The sequence below is a fragment of the Armigeres subalbatus genome, chromosome 3 (genome assembly GCF_024139115.2).
Source record: "Armigeres subalbatus isolate Guangzhou_Male chromosome 3, GZ_Asu_2, whole genome shotgun sequence".
Taxonomy (NCBI): domain Eukaryota; kingdom Metazoa; phylum Arthropoda; class Insecta; order Diptera; family Culicidae; genus Armigeres; species Armigeres subalbatus.
In genome coordinates this window covers 307080124-307101877 of record NC_085141.1, presented here as the reverse complement: position 1 = coordinate 307101877, position 21754 = coordinate 307080124, and the positions used below count along the sequence as shown (strand labels likewise).

At 39.5% G+C, this 21754-nt stretch overlaps 1 protein-coding gene across 2 annotated transcripts in view; it reads left to right on the top strand.

The window, feature by feature from the left end:
• The window catches only part of LOC134225162 (plexin domain-containing protein 2), a 115788-nt gene that overhangs the window by 81646 nt on the left and 12388 nt on the right, over positions 1-21754 (top strand). Inside the window, exons 2-8 of one of the 2 annotated variants that reach the window (XM_062705009.1) lie at positions 8843-9154; positions 9239-9507; positions 14615-14807; positions 14874-15083; positions 15146-15300; positions 15365-15437; positions 15499-15866. In XM_062705009.1, the coding sequence (XP_062560993.1) occupies positions 8843-9154; positions 9239-9507; positions 14615-14807; positions 14874-15083; positions 15146-15300; positions 15365-15437; positions 15499-15866 (1580 nt within the window). Of the gene's footprint in view, positions 1-8842; positions 9508-14614; positions 14808-14873; positions 15084-15145; positions 15301-15364; positions 15438-15498; positions 15867-21754 lie in introns of both variants that reach the window. The other variant, XM_062705008.1, reaches the window with a different exon arrangement.

Here is a 21754-nt window from a genome sequence, read left to right as displayed (position 1 = left end):
GAAAAATTCAAAACTTCTTTCAGTTGGGTTTTGCAAAATTCGGTTCCTTTATGCCTCAAATCATTGGAGAGGTGTAAGAGGGCAAAAGAAGATAAAATTACAAACTACAATATCAAAAACTTACACCGAAATATCATTTATATATCAAGATATGCTATGGATAAGAACAAACTAATGGCACATGATATTGATCACTTCTTACAACATTCGGTGATGTAGTGGTGACCGGAGTGGTTTGTTTTTGCCGTGCAGTGATTAAAAAAACGATTAATTACGTGTGAAATTGCGACAGTGCCGCGAAAAAGTGCTTTTATTCGCGTGCCCTAAAGTGCTAAGTGACGAAATAACCAAAAGACAAATTGTGTCTGCTGGTTATTCTCGTTCAATTTTGGATTTTTCAGCCCCAGCAGCAGCTGGCGGCCGGTAAATTTTTGTGCTTTGTTTTGCCTCTTTGTGTTCTGTGTCGTCTGCATGGTACCGTTTGCTAGCTGTGTAGGGCATGAGCGAGATGGTTGAGTGCAGTGAGTGTGGCATGGGGATCCTGCCCAGTGATTTGCCAATGAGTTGTTCTGGTTGTGGTTGCGCTAAAGTGTACCACTACAAGTGCACATCCATGACCAAACCATTGGCAAAGCTGGTCACGGAGAATGATAATGTTGTGTTTAAGTGTGATAATTGTTTATCAAGCCAGTGTTGTGGCAAGCAGAATGTATTGCTCTCGAACGTCCAAAAAATCGAAGAGGAAATGAAGAAGATTTCTTCTATGTCTGATTCGATCGAGGGCATTCGAGATAACATTGCTGCTCAGATAAACATCGCGCTAAAAGACGGGATTGAACAATTGGGGAAAAGGGTGCAAAATGCCCTAAATGATGCAGTTAATGGTTTTCGGGACTTAATTGGAAATGAATTGAAAAATATGAAAGGATCATTTTTACAATTTGATGCGACCAATAAAGTAGCTGCAATGAATGTGTCACAAGGTACATCAAGATCGTCTTCGGAATCGAATTTGAATCCCAGAGGTAAAAAACGTAAAGTTCAAGAAGACGTTGATGATGTTTTCAATGAGAATATTAGCTTCGCGGATATCGTTAAAAAAAGCACTGGGAGTAAAATTAGTAGTAATAAAGAAAGCAAGAAAAGTGTTGCCATTAATGATGTAAAAGTGGCTCGTAAGACTCGTCCGGTTATTGTGATAAAACCGAAAGAGTCCAATCAAAGTAGCGATGATACTCGCAAGTTTTTGAACAAAAAGTTAGATCCAAAAACACACAAGATCAGTAACTTTAGAAACGGGAAAGACGGCTCTATTATTGCTGAGTGTGCAACAGGGTATAATGTTAACGCTGTCAAAGAAGGCATTCAAAGCGAATTGGGTGAGAGTTATAACGCTGTTGTCCCATCATCGGTGCCAAGATTGAAAGTGATGGGCATGTCTGATAAATTTTCCTCCGATGACTTCATTCAGATCTTAAAAGATCAGAATGAAGACATCGCCATAAATGATGTTAAAGTCGTTAGGATGTATGAAACTCCACGTTTTAAGTACAACAAGTACAACGTGGTAATTGAAGTCGATAAAGAGACTCATAGTTGTTTGTTAACCGCGAAAAAGGTAAACATAAGGTTTGATCGGTACCTTGTAGTTCCAGAGATTAGCGTTTTGAGGTGTTTCCAGTGTGGAGAATTTGGGCACAAGAGTACGGAGTGTAAGAATGACATTGCGTGCTCAAAGTGCAGTGAACGTCACAAGACCTCTGATTGCACGTCAACTGTATTGAAATGTGTCAATTGTTTAAAAATGAATAAGGAACGTAAAATTAATCTGGACGTTAACCACGGGGCATTTAGCACCGAATGTAAAGTTTACAAAAGATTATTTGATCGGAAAAAGAGCAGCTTACGTTTCAATGAATAGCAACCAAGTTCCAGTAGTAATGTGAATCAGTTAAATATTTTGTATTTCAATATTGATAGGTTATCCACAAACTACGTTGCCTTACGTAAGATTGTGGAAGATACACGTCCGTTTTTAGTCTTTCTATCTGAAACACATATTATCGACATTGATGCTTTTGATCAATATAGTATTCCGGGTTACAGTGTGGCTGCTTGTTTATCACATTCGAGACACACTGGCGGTGTTGCTATTTATGTCAAAGAATCGGTTCAGTTCAAGCTTCAATTGAACGAAGTTTGTGATGGAAACTGGTTCTTAGGCATTACAGTTGTACGTGGCATGAAGATGGGTAACTATGGTGTTTTGTATCACTCTCCCAGTTCTAATGACCAGCGATTTGTTGAAATTTTTGAAAACTGGTTGGAGAGGTTTCTAGATCATAGCAAATTAAATGTACTCGCTGGCGATTTCAATATCAATTGGTGTGACGTTCATAATTCGAAGCATTTGAAAAATTTGGCGGATTTTTTCAACTTAAAACAGAAAGTTTTTGATTATACGCGTATTTCCCGGCACAGTAGAACTTTAATTGATCATGTTTATTCTAATTTTGATTCAGTTAATACTGTTATTAATTGCGATTTAAAAATAACCGATCATGAGACAATAGTAATCAATGTTGATGATAATAAAGGTAATAATAGTAATGTAAATAAATTGAAGTGCTGGAGGAAATATTCGAAACAAGCAGTTTCGAATCTTGTCGAAAGAAACGTGGATTTTCAAACAAATGGCGGATCTTTGGATCACAAATCAGCTGTTCTCACAAATGTCATAAAAACCTGTACCAATCAATTAGTTGAACAAAAGTTTGTATCTCAAAATAATTCGAACAGCTGGTACAATTTAGACCTCTTGCGCCTTAAACGTAAGAGGGATAAGTTGTACAGAAAATTTTGTAGACATAACAGTGATTATCGTTGGAATAGGTACCAGGTTGCGCGTAATAAATATTCGCAACGTTTGAAACGTACGCGATGCGAATATATTCAGAGGAAAATTGATCAACATCAAAACAACAGCAAAGAGTTATGGAAAATATTGAAATCACTTTTGAAACCTAGTACTAGTAAACCGCGGTCCATAACTTTTGATGGCACACTAGAACTATCAGAACAATTAATTGCAGATAAGTTTAACGAATATTTTGTCAGCAGTATTTCATCTAATGCATCTATTGAATTAGTTGATGAACCCGACGAAATACGACAGCCGATCGATGTTAACTGTAGATTTGAAGGCTTTCACCCAATAACATTGGAAGAATTAAGGAATATTTGCTTCTCGATGGGAAAAACGGCTGGTGTAGATAACGTAAATGCAAAAGTGATACAAGACTGCTTTGATGTCATCGGAGACAGCTTGCTGGACCTAATTAATGAATCTTTGCAAACTGGGCACGTGCCACAAGTTTGGAAGGAATCCCTTGTGATTCCTATACAAAAAATCCGAAGAGTTTCGTCCCATCAACATGTTGCACACATTAGAGAAAATTTTAGAACTTGTTATTAAAGGCCAGCTGCTAGAGTAAGGTACCCCGGGGCAAGTGGGACCTAAAAAAACGCTAGTTCAGCAAAATTGTAAACGCATACTTATAAAACACGATATTTCAGTACATTAACCACGCATACATCATTATATGCTTCCGTTGTTGAAGTGTAGACGTGTTGTAAGCCATTTATTAAATTACAAAAAATATTGGTAGTGAAAGAAATAAATTCACCTGTAGGACCCATTTACCCCTTCAAACGGGGCAAGTGGGACCTATTCTGTTTTATACTGTCGAACTAAACTAATTAAAGGAATCTACAATGTTCATGTTACTTCTGAGTCGTAGTATTTTCAGATCATGGATGGAGGTTTGTTGCTTGTCGGATTTTTGTTTATGCTACAAGGAAGGGATTATAATTTTAGCAAATATGAACACCAGACAACAGCCGATTTACAGTTTAATTGGCTCTTGTTTTGCTCTTCACTGGGTTACTTTTGTACCAAATGTTTTAGATGGAAAGGATAAGCAATTCTTTATTCATTCGAGTGAATGTTTCTGTGTTTAAAGCACAGATTATTACATAAATCAGTACTTCAAAAGAAACGTTTTTATTCAGGCTATGCGCACTGCTATAAATTTGTAATAGAACGAAATTGCCAATTTATGTGTTGAGCACTTTATTTATCTGAAAATCTGTAAATTTGATGCGCAATTTGAAAATAACAAAACACAAGACACATTTTGTTGACCTATCGTTGAACAAATAGATTATTTGCACTGTAAATGGAAAAATATCGCATTGTTATAACTATTGCGGGAGATAATTTTTAGAATGAATTTTGTATTATTGTTAATCAACTGTACAATACTATTTAACAGCGAAACCAACAATAAGCAAACTACATCTGATTCAGATCCATATCATATATGAGTGTCGAAGTTATTTTTCACTAGACAACGATTTAAAAACAATTAAAAGGGCTCTATCGAAATTGTTGTTCGTATATGTCCCACTTGCCCCATGTATGTTAAAACTAAAGGGTAAGTGAAAATTGCAAATTTTGGCTTAAATTAGAACTTATAAATCATTTTCGATGTCACACAATTATTTGATTGCTCAAATTATTCACCTTCCACATCAATGATAAATTTAAAAACGACTATTATGGTGGGAATCCATTGAATTAAAATATAAGTAATAGATTTTCCCGGTAGTCTAAAGTCATGATCAAGCAATAGCATTAGCATGGTGCCTCAAATGGTTTTGATTCCAAATATTTTTGTGTGGGCTGTATTCGTTGATAGTCCTGCTTCATCTTTCTAGAAGATTGTTACCACTAAAAACGTTTATCGATTGATCAGCAGCCATAGTACCCACTTACCCCGTATTTTCACTTGCCCCGGAGTACCTTATTTAAATAATAATAACTTGCTCATACCGGAACAATCGGGATATCGAGAAGGTCATTCTTGTGAAACCGCATTGAACTTGGTATTGGCTAAATGGAAAGAAAAAGTAGAGCAAAAAGATACGATTGTTGCGGTGTTCTTGGATCTAAAACGCGCTTTTGAAACAATTTCTCGGCCCTTATTGTTGAAAACAATTCAGCGCTTTGGAATTTCGGGTTCTGCTTACAAATGGTTTGAAAGCTATTTGAGTGACAGAACTCAACGGACTGCTTTTAACGATTGTGTATCAAGTCCCGTGGAGAACACGCTCGGCGTGCCACAGGGAAGTGTATTAGGGCCTATTTTATTCATTATGTACATAAATGACATGCGACGAGTCTTACGATTTTGTGATATAAATCTATTCGCGGATGACACCGTGCTGTTCATTGCAGCTAAAAACCTAGAAGAGGCCGTTTCACACTTAAACGAAGATTTGCATTCTCTAAGTAGATGGTTGAAATATAAACAGTTAAAATTGAACATAAGTAAAACTAAGTTCATGATAATTTCGCGGAACCGAATAAGTGAAAATGTCTCTGTTATGATGGATGATGAGGCAATTGATCGCGTACGGGAGATTAAATATCTTGGCGTGATTATTGATGACAAGCTAATATTTGACAAACATATTGACAATGTTATCAAGAAAATTGCCAAGAAGTATGGAATTCTTTGCCGATTAAAACACGATTTGACCATTGCTAGTAAAATATTGTTGTATAAATCAATCATCTCTCCTCATCAGGATTTCTGCCCGTCCATTCTATTCTTGGCTAACGGTACACAAATATCGAGATTACAGCGTTTGCAAAATAAAATAATGCGCTTGATTTTGAGATGCAATAGGTTCACGTCCTCAACTTTTTTGTTAGACGCCTTGCAGTGGCTGTCAGTGAAGCAACGCATTGTTTATTTGACTATGGTGTTCATTTTTAAAGTAATTAATGGTTTGCTGCCTCGATATTTGTGTGATCGAATTGAAAGAGGAAGTGACATACATAGATATAATACGAGAAACGCAGTTGATGTAAGAACACCTTTATTTTTACATGGTGCTTCACACAATTCATTGATCTACAAGGGTATTCAATTCGATGCCTACACACATCAAACGTGCAGCGACACTAGCACAGTTCAAGAGACAATGTATTTCACACGTCAAAGCTGCATTTTAGACAGCTACTCGACAATTTTTTAGCATTAACCAATTTAAGTTTTGACGAAGTTTTACCCAACGGATACTTTTGTGTGTTTTATTTTAATTTTATTTATTGTTTTTGGGGCATTAACGACTACAACGATCGCCTCGATGATGATGATGGATTTTTTACTTTCTTGACGTAATTATTAATTTAACTTTTCTTTGTGTAGTCTGCAAGAGTTTGAGCCTCGCGCGCGAAATACAGGTATAAATTATTTCAAATTTAATTTTCGTGTGCCACATTTTGATCTGTTTGAATGGTTAGGAGTGAATGACTTTTGTATGTTTACTGCTGAAAGAGTTTTGAATGTTCGATATAGCTATCCAGTAGATTGTTTCGCGGTTAAACTGAAACTTTTGATATCGACTGAGCGGTATCACAAGTGTTGGTGCCTGTATTGTCGAGAATCATGAATACTATAGATACATATAAGTTGTTGAGCGAAAATTGACTTGATACGCGATTCCTGGTGAAACTTTTGAAATCTGTGCGAGAGGTATCACAAGTTTTGCATTTTCATAGAGCTGTATGTATCACTACTGATGTTTTAGGAAGATTGCGGTTTTGGAAAGATCAGTTTTTTTAATTTATATTTTTTGCTGTATAGTGATGTAAAATATTCAAATTTATATCTGTGATAAGAAATCGGATCGTTTTTCTTTTTGGAAATCCGATTAAATGCATATCAATTAATTATCTTAAAGATAACTCGTCTAGCTCAAACCCATGTAGGGGTATGTGGCGGGACCATCATCATCATCATCATCATCATCATCTTACAAATAGCATACCTTGATCTCCTCAGAAGCAAACATTTCAGTTGTACAATAGTTCAGTATTTAGAGCTTAATTCAAATTTGGAAAATAGTACGTCCACGAAATTTTCTAGGAACATTACTTGATAAATTCTAAAGAGATTGTCAGTGGGGATAAGCGAAATTCCTTCCCAATTCCTAGTTACAGACATTTTAGTTCGAAAACAGCGCTCTACCACGAGAGAGCTTTCCTCAGACCTTAATCTGGGACACCATTTTTTCACATATTTATTTTTGAACTAGCGAAAGAAACCCTGCTTTGCCCGGGTGTTGCAAATGTCACAACAATGAACTATTTGCAGCACCGCACTCTAGATCAATTTCCGTGCGTTTGTTTTGTTTTCCTCAACAGCTGACCCAAAATTGTATTCTAATGATTTTTTACATATCCCCGTTAAATTCACCAACTTTTTGTATATACAAACCTTACGAATCGATTCTTCTTCTTCTTCTTATTGGCATTACATCCCCACACTGGGACACTGGGAATCGAACTCAGCCACCCTCAGCATGGTCTTGCTTTGTAGCTGCGCGTCTTACCGCACGGCTAAGGAGGGCCCCTCAGGGACATAGTATAGTGCTATTTCGATATTTTATATGATCAGCACGTGTTATAGTGAAACGAAATTTATACTACCTAGGAGCACATTGTAAATAAACACCATCGACTTTATTTATTTTAAAGCACAGCAGAATATTTTCCAATGGGTAACACAACATTCTTTTTGGAGGTGCTTTCATCGTATTTTATTTTTGTTCCAGAGCACTATTAAAAACGTCTGCTGATTAAGGAGTTCAACGAACGAACACAAACCATTCAATGAGCAGTATTATTTTCTTGGCTAGACAGTCTATCCAGGAATATATGAGTGTTCATCCCGAATATCAATTAAATTTTATAAATGAGAACGGATTTATACCGCCAAATTGACTAATCGTCCTTTCCTACTCATCAGATACAGTTTATCAAACATCTATTATGATATTCAAGTTACTCACATTAAGCCTTCCTGATCACTACCATAACTACTGATCATTACTACAACTACCACAAATCTAACGCGGAATGCTCGCCTTAATTAAGGTTTCTTCAAACTTACGTGAATTTTTCGCCACGACAGAAGCGATTTGTCGGCGTATGACGGTGTTGCTTTATAATTGATCTTTCCACCAATGCTTCCAGATTAATACACAGAGTCGCTTTTCACGCGGTTTGTTTTTGGTTAATTGTGCCCTTCGAATTTAGTGAAACATTGAGTCGGCCCACGAAAAAATCGACGATCCGCTGCGAAATCGCCGCGCTACGTTGTCTACCAGACAATCGGCGCGTAAGTTTGACTGAACCGTAAACCACCTTTTTAAACCGGTTATTTATAAATGCGTGACATGTGCGACCGGCGCGGTGACGCGTGTAATTATCGGCGATTTACAAATTCAAGACACAAGTAATGAAAACAACAACCGCTTTGAGGAGATAACCATCGTCGTCGTCGTCGTCGACGACGATTGTGAAGTCCCAGATGATTGACCGTTTGACCTGGGTGGCGCCCCGTGTTGCTATTTTCTTAGTGGATTGTTGATTTTAAATATTGCCTGTGCCAGCTCATTTTGTTTGGGATTCAATTAGCGAATGGATTTGCCAAAACATTCAACAGATCTTGTCTGTTATGCACATACTCATCATCAGATAAAATTTTGTTAACGAGAGACATTCTTCTTAATATTTAATTGGCATTGCATCACTTAGATATATGTAATTAAAAAAAGTAAAAAGTCGTGAATTCGTCATACAAATAGCATCCACAATATATGCACCGAACTATGGAGACGCATGGTGTTTTTTTTATATCTGATTATAATATTCAGCATAGACAACGCATGCAGCTCGAAATGACATTTTTCCCTTGTTTCGTTACAGATTCTGCCACAGCTGCCCGTGTGAGGCGACAATCAGACCCAGAGAAGAAACCCCCAGCTGAATCGCCCCCTCTGGTGGACACATCTCAGCCGATCAACCAAAAGGCTCCTGTCAACGAAAACAAAACCAGTGCAGCGAAGCAGAAGCTGCTGAATGAGAATCTGACCGGCAAGAAGCTGGCCAGTCTAAACGGAACCACCTATACCGACCACCTACTCGGGTTCAATGGAACCGGGCAGCGAAGGGACTATAACATCGTATCGATGAAACCCGGAGCAGAACCGACCACAATCCCCACCGTCGTCGGCGCAGGTAGCAGTAACGTTTCGATTGAATCAGTTGCCAGCAGCAGTAGTGATGGCAAAAGTAAACTGATAGCGAAACTTTTCTCCGCAGCAGATAGCAGCAGCACTGGGAATGCATCGGCGACCACCACTACGGTGGATCCGCTGAGTGCGGCCATCAATATCGACACGGTGGAACAGCCGGAGTCCGAGCTAAATGCCACGCTCCATAATTACAACATCACAAAAACGCAGGAAGATTACCACACTTATTACAACAGCGTGTGGACGACAGACAAGAATGCCAGCGATGCCTATTGGAAGCGGCTGGATAACATGAACGTGAGCAGTTTGCTGTCTAACTCGCATCGACGAGCTACGGTAAGTTGATAATGTTTACGGGTAATAGATAGATTTATTTTATAATTATTAAATAATAATCTTTAAAATAAGGCGAATACCTTTTGAGATATTTGCTCTTTTCAAATCTCACGCGCTGGAACAAAAAAAAAATCAATTTGGGTTGCATTTCAAATGTTTTAGGATTAGTTTTGGGACCATTCCCAAATTAGACAACGCTTTACGAAATGAGAGGGTATCTGTCAGAGTGTAACAGCCCTTCATTTTTTTTTAAAACCTCCAGTACAAAAAACGTTAGAAGGGTGTTGGTATGGGGGTTAATCAATGATTTAATATTTTTTTTCTCCTTATTTGTTTCAAAACTTGCGAATAAACCCTTTGGATTAAATTTGCATTAGATTGGTTTGGATTTGGAATGGATTTGGATTGAAGTTGGATTTGGAATGGATTTAGATTTGATTTGGATTTGGTTGGGATTAAGATTGGATTTGGATTGGATTGGATTGGATTAGATTGGAATTGGATTGGATTTGTATTGGATTTGGATTGGATTTGGATTGGATTTGGATTGGATTTGGATTGAATTTGAATTAAATTTGGATTGGATGTGGAATGGATTTGGATTGAAGTTGGATTTGGATTGGATTTGAATTAGATTTGGATTGGATTAAGATTGGATTTAGATTGGATTTGAGTTGGATTTGAATTGAATTTTGATTGGATTTGGATTTGGATTGCATTTGGATCGGATTTGGATTGAATTTAGATTGGATTCGGATTGTATTTGGGTTGGATTTGGATTGGATTTGGATTTGATTTGGAATATATTTGATATGGATTTGGATTGGATTTGGATTAGATTTGGATTGGATTTGGATTGGATTTGGATTGAATTTGGATTGGATTTGGATTGGATCTGGATTGGATTTGGATTGGATTTGGATTGGATTTGGATTGGATTCGGATTGTATTTGGGTTGGATTTGGATTGAATTGAATTTGGTATGGATTCGGTTTGGATTGGATTTGGATTTGGGTTGGATTGGATTGGATTTGGAATGGATTTGGATTGGATTTGGATTAGATTTGAATTGGATTTGTATTGGATTTGGATTGGATTTGGATTGAATTTGGATTGGATTTGGATTAGATTTGGTTTGGATTTGGATAGGATTGGATTTTGAATGGATTTGGAATTGATTTGGATTGGATTTGGATTGGATTTGGAATGGATTTGATTTGGATTCGGATTGGATTTGGAATGGATTTGGGTTGGATTTGGATTGGATTGGATTTGGATTGGATTTGGATTGGATTTGGATTGGATTTGGATTGGATTTGGATTGGATTTGGATTGGATTTGGATTGGATTTGGATTGGATTTGGATTGGATTTGGATTGAATTTAGATTGGATTCGGATTGGATTTGGATTGGATTGAATTTGGTATGGACTTGGATTTGTATTGGATGTGGATAGAATTCGGATTGGATTTGGATTGGATTTGGAAATGAATTACGATTTTATTTGGATTTAGATTGGATTGGATTTGGTTTGGATTTGGGTTGGATTTGGATTGGATTTGGATTAGATTTTGTTTGGATTTTGATAGGATTTGGATTGGATTTAGATTGGATTTGGATTGGATTTGAATTAGATTTGGATTGGATTTGGATTGGATTTGGAATAGATTTGAAATGGATTTGGATTGGATTTGGATTGGATTTAGATTAGATTTGGATTGGATTTAGATTGGATTTGGTATGGATTGGAATACAAAATTCACTCTCTCATTGGATTTGGATTAGATTTGGATTGGATTTGGATTGGATTTGGTATGGATTGGAATACAAAATTCACTCTCTCATTGGATTTGGATTAGATTTGAATTGGATTAGCATTGGGTTTGGGTGTGATTTGAATTGGATTGGATTGGATTTGGAATGGATTGTGGTTGGATTTGGATTGGATTTGGTTTGGATTGGATTTGGATTGGATTTTATTTGGATTTGGATTGGATTGGATTGGATTTGGAATGGATTGGGGTTGGATTTGGATTGGATTTGGATTTGGAATGGATTGGATTTAGATTGGATTAGCATTGGGTTTGGGTGTGTTTGAATTGAATTTTTAATGGATTTGGATTAGATTTGGGTTGGATTTGAATTGGATTGAATTTGGAATGGGTTTGAATAGGATTTTATTTGGATTTGGATTGAATTTGGTTTGGACTTGGGTTAGATTTGGATTGGATTTGGATTAGATTTTGATTGGATTTGGATTGGATTTGGATTGGATTTGGATTGGATTTGGATTAGATTTGGATTGGATTTGGATTGGATTGGATTTGGAATAGATTTGAAATGGATTTGGATTGGATTTGGATTGGATTTAGATTAGATTTGGATTGGATTTGGAATAGATTTGAAATGGATTTGGATTGAATTTGGACTGGATTTGGATTGGATTAGGAATGGATTTGGAATGGATTGAGGTTGGATTTGGATTGAATTTGGTTTGGATTTGGATTGGATTTTGAATGGATTTGGATTGGATTTGGTTTGGATTTGGATTGGATTTGGTTTGGATTTAATTTGGATTAGATTTTGATTGAATTTGGATTGGATTTAGATTGGATTTGGATTGAATTTGGATTAGATTTGGATTGGATTTGGATTGGATTTGGAAAAGATTTGAAATGGATTTGGATTGGATTTGGATTGGATTTAGATTAGATTTGGATTGGATTTGGATTTGGTATGGATTGGAATACAAAATTCACTCTCTCATTGGACTTGGATTAGATTTGGATTGGATTTGGATTGGATTTGGTATGGATTGGAATACAAAATTCACTCTCTCATTGGATTTGGATTAGATTTGGATTGGATTAGCATTGGGTTTGGGTGTGATTTGAATTGAATTTTGATTGGATTTGGATTGGATTTGGATTGGATTTGGATTGGATTGGATTGGATTTGGTTTGGATTTGGATTGGATTTGGTTTGGATTTGGATTGGATTTTATTTCGATTTGGATTGGATTGGATTTGGAATGGATTGGGGTTGGATTTCGATTGGATTTGGATTTGGAATGGATTGGATTTGGATTGGATTGGATTTAGATTGGATTAGCATTGGGTTTGGGTGTGATTTGAATTGAATTTTGATTGGATTTGGATTAGATTTGGGTTGGATTTGGATTGAATTGAATTTGGAATGGGTTTGGATAGGATTTTATTTGGCTTTGGAATGGATTTGGTTTGGACTTGGGTTGGATTTGGATTGGATTTGGATTAGATTTTTATTGGATTTGGATTGGATTTGGATTGGATTTAGATTGGATTTGGATTGGATTTGGATTAGATTTGAATTGGATTTGGATTGGATTGGATTTGGAATAGATTTGAAATGGATTTGGATTGGATTTGGATTGGATTTAGATTAGATTTGGATTGGATTTGGATTGAATTTGGAATAGATTTGGATTGGATTTGGATTGGATTTGGATTGCATTAAGAATGGATTTGGAATGGATTGGGGTTGGATTTGGATTGGATTTGGTTTGGATTTGGATTGGATTTTGAATGGATTTGGATTGGATTTGGTTTGGATTTGGATTGGATTTGGTTTGGATTTTATTTGGATTTGGATTGGATTGGATTGGATTTGGAATGGATTTGGATTGGATTTGGATTGGATTTGGATTGGATTTGGTTTGGATTTTGATTGGATTTGGATTGGATTTGGTTTTGATTTGGATTGGATTTGGATTGGATTTGGATTGGATTTGGTTTGGATTTGGATTGGATTTGGATTGGATTTGGATTGGATTTGGATTGGATTTGGATTGGATTTGGATTGGTTTCGGATTGGTTTGGATTGGTTTGGATTGGTTTGGATTGGTTTGGATTGGATTTGGATTGGTTTGGATTGGATTTGGATTGGATTTGGGTTGGATTTGGATTGGATTTGGGTTGGATTTGGATTGGATTTGGATTGGATTTGGATTGGATTTGGATTGAATTTAGATTGGATTTGGATTGGATTTGGATTGGATTTGGATTGGATTTGGATTGGATTTGGATTGGATTTGGATTGGATTTGGATTGGATTTGGATTGAATTTAGATTGGATTTAGATTTGATTTGGATTGGATTTGGATTTGGATTGGATTTGGATTGGATTTAGATTGGATTTGGATTGGACTTGGATTGGATTTGGATTGGATTTGGAAAGGATTTGGTATGGATTTGAAATGGATTTCAATTGGATTTGGATTTGATTTGGATTAGATTTGGATTGGATTTGGATTGGAATTAGATTGAATTTGGATTGAATAGGATTTTTATTAGATTTGGATCAGATTTGAATTGGATTTGCTTTGGATGGGATTTGGATTTGAATTGGATTTGGATTGGATTTGGATTGGATTTTGATTGGATTTGGATTGGATGTGGGTTGGATTTGGATTGGATTTGGATTGGATTTTGATTGAATTTGGATTGGATTTTGATTGGATTTGGATTGGATTTGCATTGGATTTGGAATTGATTTGGGATGGATTTGGATTGGATTTGCATCGGATTTGAATTGGATTTGGAATGGATTTGGATTGGCTTTTGATTTAAATTGGCTTTGTGTTTCATTTGTATTCTATTTGGATTTAATTTGGATTCGATTCGAAATATGGAATTTGATTGGATTGTCATTGGATTTGGATTTGAATTGGATTTGGATCTGCGTTGGATTGCATTTAAATTGGATTGGAAATGGATTTGGAAAGAATTTGGATTGTATTTGTGTTGGATCATGATTGGACGTGGATTAAATAGAATTTAAATCGGATTCGGTTTGGATTTGTATTGCATTCTGATCGGATTGGAATACAACGTCGATTTGGATTGGATTTGTTATGGTTGGAATACTTAATTCGACTCTCATGGAATTTGGTATAGATTTACAATGATTTTGAAGTAGATGAATAAAATCCTTATCAACGTAAGAAAACTTAGAAACTGTTTGCGGCTTTTATGGAGAACAAATAAATGTTTCAAAAGAAGTACCCATTATTGGGTAAATAATTACTCCGTGAAATATTTAAACTTTCTTTTTTTCATTTTCGTTTCAGACTGTCCTGCTGTCCTTCGATTTTGCGTACTATGGTTATCCCATCCGGAACATCACTATCGCCACCGGTGGGTTCCTGTACACAGGTGACTACGTGCACTCGTGGCTTGCCTCGACGCAGTACATCGCCCCGCTTATGGCCAATTTCGATACGACACTTTCCAGCGATTCGTTTGTGAAGTTCCGTGATGATGGTAGGTGACACCAGAGCTCTTGCTGATTCCGACAATGAACTACATTTAACCGTCTATCCATTCCAGGTGAAACCTTTACGGTAGTGTGGGAGAATGTATCGCTGCAGGATCGACCCGAAAATGGTTCATTCACGTTTAGTGCCACGCTGAACAAGTCCGGCGACATTGTGTTCGCCTATCAGACGATTCCCATTGATATCCAGCAAATCTACGATGACAAACATCCGGTCAAAGTGGGACTGTCGGATGCGTACATCATCGATAAGACCATTTTCCGTAAGTAATGATCATTCGATAGGTTGTGCGGCATGTTTTAGAAAGGAAATTTTCGCTTACAGGCACCAAGCAGAAAACAATCTACGAATATCACAAAGTCAACTTTGCCCGCGAGAAAGTTCAGAACAACACACTGATTACCCTCTATGCTCAGCCCACATGTTACAGCTTTAAGGACTGTCAATCATGTATGAATCATGAGGGTGCTGAGTTCAAGGTTCGTTGCATGAGCTAACTTTCAACAAATGTGGAACGAATCACTTTCTGTTCCTTTCTTTTAGTGCATTTGGTGTCCCACATTGAACCGCTGCTCCACGGGAGTTGATCGTAAGCGACAAGACTGGATCCAGAAAGGTGAGTTTGTCCTTCCTTCAGCAGTTCAAATCGTAAAACCTCCTAACCTCATTCCCACCAGGGTGCGACAAAAATCAAATCATGGAAATAGCCTACTGCCCAGCCCTCGGCCAGAAGGGCAACAACTACGGTGAACCGATTGAGATCAGCACCGAAGGGAACGACACCAACGGAACCTATCGGCACGAGGCCGAAATCCCGCCCTCCAAGGGCAGCACCAATAAGAGCAAATCGGAGCTGCACCCGTCCAGTGGCGAAGACGGTGTGAACAAGGTTCCGGCGTTCCACGCGGCCATGGAGCCGGAAAACTCAAACAGCAGCCTGCTGGTGTCGATGATGGTCATCTGTGGTATCCTGCTGGGCTGCGGATGTTGGGTATTTTACGCGTACCGAAATCCGCACACCAAGAGCGGTCAGCTGTTAATTAGAGTGAGTATTTGTCCGCTGATTTTGTACTCAGCAATGATGTTCATGCAATTAATATTCTTTCTTATTTCAACACTGCTAATAAAAGATGCAAAAGGTATGGGAGGTTATTTCGATCGTATAATCATCTTTACCTTATTTTATTTTTCATCATGCATAAATCATACTCATTTTATCCTTGTGATTTGAGTCTTTAAATCGAGTACAACTTAATTCCTACATTGTTAAATAACGATAATTCTTGGGACAGGTTTTTGCCTTTCTCGTTCAATGAAGTTGTACTGAAAGGCTATCATTTCACTCCGAAAATTAACTTTCTATAGAAGCCTCGGAGACCCATAGTGTTATATACCAATGGACTCAGCTTGATGAGCTTAGCACAGGTCTGTCTGTGTGTATGTATGTGTGTATGTGTGTGCACAAAAGCTAAAAAAAACATTAGACAACTTTTCGTATAGTTATCTTTAACAGATTTTCTCGCAACAAGTTTTATTCGACAGGGGACAAAGCCTTGTTGATCACTATCGAATTTGATAACGATCGACCGTTGCGTTTAAAAGTTATGAAAAAAATGGTACATCTAACCACATAAGCCCCATATAAGGTTGGTATCTTGACTAAATTCGAGAAAGACAGCATCACTACTAGGTGAATTTAAATGGTTTTAAAAAATAATATAACCTAGCATAGCATAGCATTTAAAAAAAAATGCAAAAGTAGAATAATTAAAAGTTCCTTCCGAAAATTCCTCCAGGAATTCGTCTTCGTATTTCTGCAGCAATTCTTTCTGGAACTTCATTGAAAATTTCTCTGGGATGTTTTTTGGGAATTCGTCCTGAAATCCCTGCGGCAACAGCTCCTGAGATTTTTTCGGCAATTTATTCTGAATGTTTCCAAGATATTCTGTCGAACATTTCACCTGAAGTATTTCTGGAATTCCTCTTGGAATTCATTCAGAAATTATATTCAATGTTATTTCAGGCAGATTTTTGCAAGCATTTCAAGAGAATACTCATTATTTCAGAAAATCCTGCTGGAATGTTTTATGGTAATTTATCTCGCAATTTCGTCAAGAATTGCTCTTAAAATTCTACGGAAATTTTCTCAGCAATCCCTCGGGAATGTGCTGTAGAGTTTCTTCGGAAATTTATTCTGGAGTTTTTATTTGAAAAATTTGGATTTCTTATGGACCTCTTTGAATCCCTGGAGTTTGTACGATTGACTCATCCGAAACGACGTTTTTTTTTTATTAATTGAATGAACCAGTTCAACAAGTGCCTAACCGCGACGTCTGAGAGGTTCTTGAGCAGGTTTAACTTCGATCCATTCTTGGGGCTGTATTGTTATATAGTTAGCGAGCTAGTTAAAATTCAGCTATTGAAGATATTTATCTCATTTCATCTCTAATGGTCCAGCGAGTATTCATCGATAATTCCTGTAAAACCCATCAAACAAATGGCGCATATCACCTCGTTTCTAAACATTGACGAGGCTCATGAATTTGCGTTCAAGCCCGATATTCCACGAACTCGTCTGATTTTTCCTGTCGGGGCTTGGAATCGCCGTCAATCGAGAGAGATGTGGGAGAACGTCATCGCACATCATTGTTTTTTAACACCTTATTAAAATGATTCTAAACACATAAATATCATTGTTTATGTTTAGAATAAAAACAATCATTGGCATGACACATGCTTCCGCGGATAAAACGCAATGAATAGTATTGGAAGGCTGTACTTCTCTGTCAACCGAGTGCATATTGCAAAATATACCATCTTCACCATTAAAATCATTGGTGTAAGTAACTCAAATGATGGATACGGGTAGCGAGTAACTGCTGGACAACTGGGCTGGTTTTTCTCGATGGGTCACTCGCTTCCATGATTTTCCTGACCATACAATCGTTCGCTTTCGTGGGTACCAGACCCGAGAGCATTGCCTGGGTGAGGTGACCGACTGTAGGGAGTTCTGTATACTTAATTCATTTTTGCCAAACGATCGTTGATTCGTTGCTTCGTTCTTTCGCCAGTTGTCCGTACAGCTTTGTTTTTTTTTTCGCCAAAAGGTTTGCCAGATGATCTGCAATTTATACCTTTAGACAGTTTTTTGAAGGTTTAGACAGTTCTGTGAAATCATGCAGTTTGAGGTGTCACATAACCTATTTTGACTTAAATTAGGAAATGGCCATTCCAAAGGTCCCTCAGATTCTGACGCATGTGGCCGGACTGAACCCGAGTGGCCCAGGAACTCTAATATCATTCCCATTATTGCTTTGTAAAATCATGAAGTTTGAGGTGTGGTGTGACACGACCTGTTCTGACTTATATTTGTAAATGAATATTCCGAAGGGCCGAAGTGGCCTGTGCGGTAGTCTTCTCCATTCGGCTCGGCTATGGCTATACACGTCGCCAACCACGGAGAGTCTGCAAGTCATCTTCCACCTGATCGATCCAACTTGCCCGCTGGGCACCTCGCCTTCTTGTCGGATCGTTGTCGAGAACCATTCTCACCGGTTTACTGTCCGAAATTCTGACTACGAGCAGACCACCGCAGTCGTCCGATTTTCGCGGTGTGAACGATGGATGGTTCGCCCAGCAGCTTATGCAACTCGTGGTTCAATCGCCTTCTCCACGTACCGTCCGCCATCTGCACCCCACCATGGATGGTACGCAGCACTTTCCTTTCGAAAACTCCAACTGCGCGTTGGTCCTCTACGAGCATCGTCCAAGTCTCGTGTCCGTAGAGGACTATCGGTCTAATGAGCGTTTTGTAGATTGTCAGTTTGGTACGGCGGCGAACTCTATTCGATCGGAGCGTCTTGTGGAGTCCAAAGTACGTACGATTTCCAGCCACTATGCGTCTCCGAATTTCTCTGCTGGTATCATTATTGGCAGTTACCAGTGAGCCCAAGTACACAATTTCTTCTACCACCTCGATTTCGTCACCACCGATGCAAATTCGCGGTGGGTGGTTCACATTTTCTTCTCTTGAACCTCTTCCTATCATGTGCTTCGTCTTCGACGTGTTGATGGCTAGTCCGATTCGCTTAGCTCCCCTCTTTAGTCTGATGTAGGCTTCCTTCATCCTCTCAAAGTTACGTGCCATAATATCAATGTCGTCGGCGAAGCCAACGGACTTATTGACAAGGACTTATTGACAAGGACTTGTACCACTCGTGTTAATCCCTGCTCTTCGTATTGCCCCATCCAAAGCGATGTTGAATAGCAGACACCTTTCATCTATGTTCATATATCACTATAAAATTTGATAACCTAGATTAGAACGAGCGCCATAATCGCTGGCTGGTCCGAAAGGGCGCAACGGACCCTAAACTTTTCTTTATACTCACCAAAGCGCTCGTGCAGTGTTTTTTATCCCGGCCAGACGATGGAGCTCAGATGTTCTTGTCTTGGGTGGGGTGTTCATGAACATCCTCAGGAACTTGTTTTGTACTCGTTGAATGTTTCTGATGATGAGTTTTAGCGCAGCTCTCCCAGACCGGCATGCCGTATTCAATCTCAGGGAGGATGATTTGCTGATTTGCCGGCGGTTGATCAAAGGGTACAGTAGTTTCTACAAAACGTTACAATTCGTCACCGTCTTGTCAACCTGTTGTCGGAAAATAAGCTTGCTGTCGAGAGTCAACCATGGTAGTCAGCCTTATTGGGCCATTCCACAGTCGGGTTTTCAGTCCCCAGGCGAAACATGTCCAAACCTGGGTCTTCGCCGCGTTGATACAGATCTTCCAGCTCCTGAGGTACTCTGTCAGGCCTCATTGAAGTTTTGCCACTAGCGCTCTGATCATTCTACAGTTGTAGACGATGGAGGTATCATCAGGGACAGGGACATGAGGATACTGCCCTTGTTGATGCCTGCGACGATGTTGTGCGCATTGGAGCTCTCTCCGCTGATTGAGACCCGGAATATCCTTGCCGACAGGTAATTGTTGATGATTTTCACCAGATAGCTGGGAATATTGTAGCGTTGTAGTTTGTACACCAGGCCATCATGAGAAGGCTGGTGGGACGATAACTTTTGGGTGAGGAAGGATCCGTCCCAGGCTTACGGATTGGGATGACTTTCGCTGACTTCCAGGACGATGGAAAGTAGCTGAGCCGGAAACACTAATTAAAAATCAGCGAAAGGTGCTCGATGCTGTCGAAGCCTGGGGCCTTCATGTTCTTCGATGATTTGATATAGGCCGTCAATTCGCCAGCTGAGATCTCCAACTCCTCCGAGAAGTCGTTGGGAATCAAATGGATGTTGTTAGCATGCTCGTTGACGGCTGCTTCGTGTGGACTGACGATGTTTTGCCCAAGATTGTGTGAGCTGATGAAGTGACGACCTGTTTCAGCGACCTTCTCTGCAGGAGTTATCAAGCGATCCTTAGAGCCATTATTGTCTAGTGGAATCAAAGATGGAATGGGCCAAGGCTTGGATTTTAGTATTTTGGTCATTTTACAGAACGGCTTTGCGAAAAATCGTTATTTTTGTGGTCCACCATTCGGGCCTGGATAACTTTTGTGATTCGATTGCACCGTGCCTTAAGCTCAGGCAATCCAGTACGCTGAAACTGCCTGCGAGTGACATTCCGCAATTGAATCAAATCTTTGGTGAGTGTATCGATGTTTAAGGAGTTGCTTACCCGTCGAGCCGTCGGGACATGCTGCTCTCTGGCCACCGAGATTGCTTTTTCGATGGTGCACAGCTGGCGGTCGATACTTTCCGGCATCCCTGGACGCACCTCGTATTCGATGGTGTTGTCGACGCACTGCTAGAACGGCTGCCAGTTCACTCGATGGTAGTTTCGCCGTAACTGCTGGTGCCGATTGACCGAAGAGCCCACTTCCGCCACCACCGGATAGTGATCCGAACTGAGCTCCTGGTAGACGATCGGCTGCGAGACGTGATCGTTCATGTTCGTTATGTATACGTCGAGGGTTGCGTGGATACCAGACCGACTCAGCCGAGTGGGGCAATCCGGGCTCAAAATCGTGTAGTGGCGCCTTCCTCCATGTCGTTGCTCCAGATGGTGCCGTTTCGATTGCCGCGACTGTTGCCCCAGGCTTGATGTTTGGCATTCAGGTCGCCGGCAATGATGTACTGCCCTTGTCTCCGCGTTAGCTTGACGATGTTCCTCCGAAGGGCGGCCGATGAACCATCGCCGGCTTTAGCTTGAGTTGGACAGTACGCCGTGATGAGCGTGATTGTGCCGACGGAAGTAGTCACTTCGACACCGATGGTGTTCAGCTGGAAGCTTGGCAGCAGACGACAGTTGATGTTGTATCGGAGTGCGATGGCCACACCACCTCCCCTGGACGGCCGGTCGAGTCGCACGATGCGGAAGTTCGGTGGATGCTCACCTCCGATTTAAGGTGCGTTTCAGTGATGAGCGCCACGTCGATCTCCTTCTCCTCGAGGAAATCAGCCAGTTCGATGCTTTTGCTCTTGTGCGAGCAAGCGTTCCAGTTGACCAGGCCCACCTTAGCAGCCATTTTCAATAATGAACATGCCAAGAGTGAAGACCTGGTCGAAACGGGTTCTGCAGCCGCGCAGCCGAGTGGCGAGCTGTGCAAAGATCTGAAACTAGCTGACTCACCGGTACGGGAATCTAAGGGTCGTTGATTGACATTCGTACCACATGCACATTCAAACCAACATAAACTATCTCGAGCAGGAGTAGACTTGGAATTGAACTCGACTGATGGAGGTTTTCCGTACTTAGGGAAGGCAAACATAGCATTACTGGAAGTCATAGAATCGGTTTTAAAACAAGGATCCCCGAAGGACGAGGCGGTTCCGTTATGAACCCGGTATGACGAAACACGAAAATTCGGCAAATAACCATATGACTCAGGGCTGGTCTTTCTAAAAATAGGCTACACCTGAAG